Source organism: Rhinopithecus bieti, unplaced genomic scaffold (genome assembly GCF_001698545.2).
Source record: "Rhinopithecus bieti isolate Rb0 unplaced genomic scaffold, ASM169854v2 scaffold_44592, whole genome shotgun sequence".
NCBI lineage: Eukaryota > Metazoa > Chordata > Mammalia > Primates > Cercopithecidae > Rhinopithecus > Rhinopithecus bieti.
This window is the reverse complement of record NW_016818423.1, coordinates 1,469,730-1,473,726: the sequence shown is the minus strand read 5'-3', so window position 1 is coordinate 1,473,726 and position 3,997 is coordinate 1,469,730. Positions and strand designations below refer to the sequence as shown.

At 44.4% G+C, this 3,997-nt stretch overlaps 1 protein-coding gene across 2 annotated transcripts in view; it reads right to left on the bottom strand.

Annotated features, from left to right (window-relative positions):
• Positions 1–1,098: 1,098 nt before the first annotated feature.
• Positions 1,099–3,997, bottom strand: part of KPNA6 (karyopherin subunit alpha 6) — a 57,553-nt gene continuing 54,654 nt past the window's right edge. For both annotated transcript variants that reach the window (XM_017857065.1, XM_017857064.1), the window contains exons 7-10: positions 3,593–3,681; positions 2,250–2,349; positions 1,774–1,937; positions 1,099–1,333 (exon numbers count right to left, since the gene is read on the bottom strand). In XM_017857065.1, coding sequence (XP_017712554.1) covers positions 1,114–1,333; positions 1,774–1,937; positions 2,250–2,349; positions 3,593–3,681 — 573 coding nt within the window. In that variant the 3' untranslated portion in view covers positions 1,099–1,113. The remainder of the gene's footprint in view (positions 1,334–1,773; positions 1,938–2,249; positions 2,350–3,592; positions 3,682–3,997) is intronic.

The window sequence follows — 3,997 nt, the reverse complement described above, 5'->3', positions numbered from 1 at the left end:
ACTGGCAAGGCTGTGGGGAAGCTGGAACATGATGCATTGTTGGTGGGAATGTAAGATGGCATAGTAGCTGTGCAAAACAGTATGGTGGCCCCTCAAAAAAATTAAGCATAAAATTAGAACATGATCCAGCAATTCCATAATGGGTATATACCCAAAAGGACTGATAACAGGGACTTGAACAAATATTTGTACACCAATGTTCATAGCAGCATTATTCACAATAGCCAAAAGGTGGAAACAACCCAAATGTCTATAGATGGATGAACGGATAAATAAAATATGGTATATACACACAGTGGAATATCATTCAGCCTTACAAAGGAGTTCTGATACATGCTATGACATGGATGAATCTTAAAAGATACTAGGCTAAGTGAAATAAACCAGACGAGAAAGAATAAACACTGTATGATTCTACTTACATGAGGTACTTAGAGCACTCAAACTCACAGAGGCAGAAAATAGAATGGTGTTTACTAGGCACTGAGGGGAAGGGAGAATGGGGAGTTACTGTTTAATGTGTACAGAGTTTCAGTTTGAGATGATAAAAAAAAATTCTGTAGCTGGCTAGTGGTGATGACAGAGAAACAACGTGAATGTACTTTATGCCAATGAATGGTTAAAATGGTAAAATTTATGTTGTATTTTAAAGTACATACATATACATATACAAAGTAACCCAGAAAATGAGTATGTGGGTTTGAGTGTTTGAGTGAGACTACTCACCTGTAAAAAACCTGTCCAGAATCCCACATAATTATGCCAGCTACTCAAAACCCAAAGAATACCCAAATCTCTAGCCTTTGAGCAGGGGAACCTTGTTTACTATGCCCTCACCAGAGGGGTTATTTACAAAAGATTAATCCAAGGTCCATGATATCCATGAGACCCTAAAGATCTAGGAAGTAGGGGTGGAGTTCCATAGCTTTCAGTATCTCAGAGGGACCATGACTCAAACTTAACTACCTCACAATGTCCCAGGTGGTAAGCCCAATTATTCCATTTAGTTTTCCTTCACCCATTCGATGATGATTTATTCCCACTTTATGGAAGAAAAGAAGGAACCAAGTTTCCCATGACTGCTTAGAGAGTGACAGAGCTGGAACTTTTCACTCAAGCCCACACTTTCTTTCTTAGACCATAGTGCCTCCCATCAGGACCATAGCCCTTTGCAGGAAAGGCTTTTGTCCACAGACATCTCTCCACAAGCTCTTCCATAGCTGGTCTAAGATCCTGCACCCTCCTCTTTCTTACCTGGGTCTGGATGTCATCCCCAGTGACGATGTTACCCACGGCTCTCAGGGCAGGAGAAGCCACTTTGTAATCATTGTGCCTACAGAGGAGGGAGATGTGATCAGCAGAAGGCCAGCACACCATCTTCGGCCCTGCTGACTCTTATCTCTTTAGTCTGAGCCCAGAGAAGCTTAAGAAACCTGTACCCTCTTTTTTCTTTTTTTTTTTTCTTTGAGATGGAGTCTTGCCCTGTCGCCCAGGCTGGAGTGCAATGGAGTGATCTCGGCTCACTGCAACCTCCGCCTCCCAGGTTCAAACGATTCTCCTGCCTCAACCTCCCGAGTAGCTGGGATTACAGGTGCCTGCCAGCACGCCTAGCTAATTTTTGTATTTTTAGTAGACACAAGGTTTCACCATGTTGGTCAGGCTGGTCTCGAACTGACCTCATGATCCGCCCGCCTTGGCCTCCCAAAGTGCTGGGATTATAAGTGTGAGCCACCGTGCCTAGCCAGAACCTGTACCCCTTCTAAGACCACTCACATCAGCAGCTCTACCAATCTCCGGCAGACTCCAGAGTCTATGACTGCCTGGATCTTCTCATTGGGTCCATCAGACAGATAAGAAAGGGCCCAGCAAGCATCTGCCAGCAAGTCTGAGTCGCTGCTGAAGAGTAGGCGAGACAGTACAGGCAAACAAGGAGAGACCTGTGGGAAGCGGAGTGAGAAAGAGTCATAGCGGGACAACACTGTATCAGCTCTATCATGAACCCTAACACTGCAACCACCCCCGCTCCCAACACACACAAAGTAATTCCAGACCCTAGGGATCGCTACTACGTTAAACATTTAGATCTACCTTTTCACTTTACTATCCAGGCACACAAGATCATCTACTTCATTAACAATTGCTTCTTTCAGTTTCCCATGATTTGAGACTCCAAGGAGTATCCCAAAGACTTAAAAACTCCATATGAAGGAACCTGATGTCACTCGGGGTCTAGTAAGTAGCTCTCTCACCTTTGCAAACTCTGGGGGTGGGTTCTTCCCTCGGCAGAGATTTGACAGGGCCCAGACAGCATTCCGTGTCATTGTCAGTCGTGTGGACTTGGTAAGGAGTCTGAAGGAAACAGCAAAGCCAGATCCTGAGCACTAAGGCCTTGGCATAGGGCTGTTGCCAATGAACCCAGAGACAAATCCAATCAGACCTCTCAGACTCTAGCAGCCTGTTTCTTCCTACTCATAGACCTAAGTTAACAGAGCTGGTATTAGTCAGGAGGCCAACCTCTATACAGAGTATTCATTTCAGGACCAGCTGTAGCTACTTAATACCATAGATAATAGGGACAAAACAGAGGGCTAGATCTCGAGTAAGCCTATAAAGCTTCTAAGGTAGGATATATTGTGCCCATAACCCTGGCCACAAGTCCAGGACAAGGAATGGTGTTCCCTGAAAATAAAAGCTAAAAGTCTAAGAAATAAAAGCTATAGGTCTACTGTGAGAGTTTTAGCCACACAGTATGGAATAATTTTCTGTGAAGGGTCCAAGAAAGAGATAGTGGTAGGCTATGAGATTGTGGTCTCTGAAGAACAGTTCATTCATCTGTTTTGGTTTAGACATAGTTTACTCTAAGGGCATGGAGGGAAGGATGGGAGAGGGATACAATGACGCTTCATGGGGTCTTTGATCTATAATTTACAACAGAGCCGTCCGATGTATGTATGCATGACCTCATAGCAAATCAATGCATTTTGTAGAGAAGGTTGGATTTTTCCAGATGGGCTAGTCCTGCCTCTCTCCCCTGGCTCAACAATGAGGAGGATATGAGGGTACGACTAACATGAGGTTATGCAGTGCCATGAAGTGAGGAACAACATCCTTCTTGGCAGATGGGTGGCACAATCTTTTTTTTTTTTTTTTTCACTCTGTTGCCCAGGCTGAAGTACAATGGTATGATCACAGTTCACTGTAGCCTTCATCTCCCTGGGCTCAGGTGATCCTCCCTGCCTCAGCCTCCCAAGTAGCTGGGTCTACAGGTGCATGCCACCACACCTGGCTAACTTTTTGTATTTTTTGTAGAGTTGGGGTTTCAACATGTTGCCCAGGCTGGTTTTGAACTCTGGGCTCAAGGGATGCACCTGCTCTGGTCTACCAAAGTGATGGGATTATAGGCATAAGCCACCATGCCCGGCCACAACCTTCTCAATCTCCAAAGATACCTATCTTTTACTTTGGCAATCAGAATGCATTTTATAGTTTTGTACTTACCTATCATCTTAAGGAATCAAGTATGCTGCCCCCAAATGACCTGCCACATGGCCACCCTATAGACACCCAGGTACAGATTATTATAATTACTCACGTTAACAAAGGATTAAGGATGGAACAGTTCAAGACGTAATCTCGGCAAACAGAGCTATCTCCAGCTATGTTTCCCAGTGCCCAGACTGCCTGAAAAGGGGATAATGAAACTGTCACCCACAAAGCCTGGTACGTCTGTGAGTACTTTATAGCCACAACTGCAAAGTGAGTACCCACCAGGATGAGGATGATGTCAAGGCCCCAAATACACTATATAAGCTCAGGTAACCTCCCTATTGAAATCCTTATTGAGCACTTGTTCTACAAGGACCTATCCCCTGGGAGTTCCTGGTTCAGCCGGGAGAGACAGGCTGCCATCTGTACTGTAGCCAGAGAAGCCAAAACAACATCGCCCAGAAAAAGAGAAAGTAATCAGAAAGTTGCATTTTTTTTTTTTTTTTTTTTT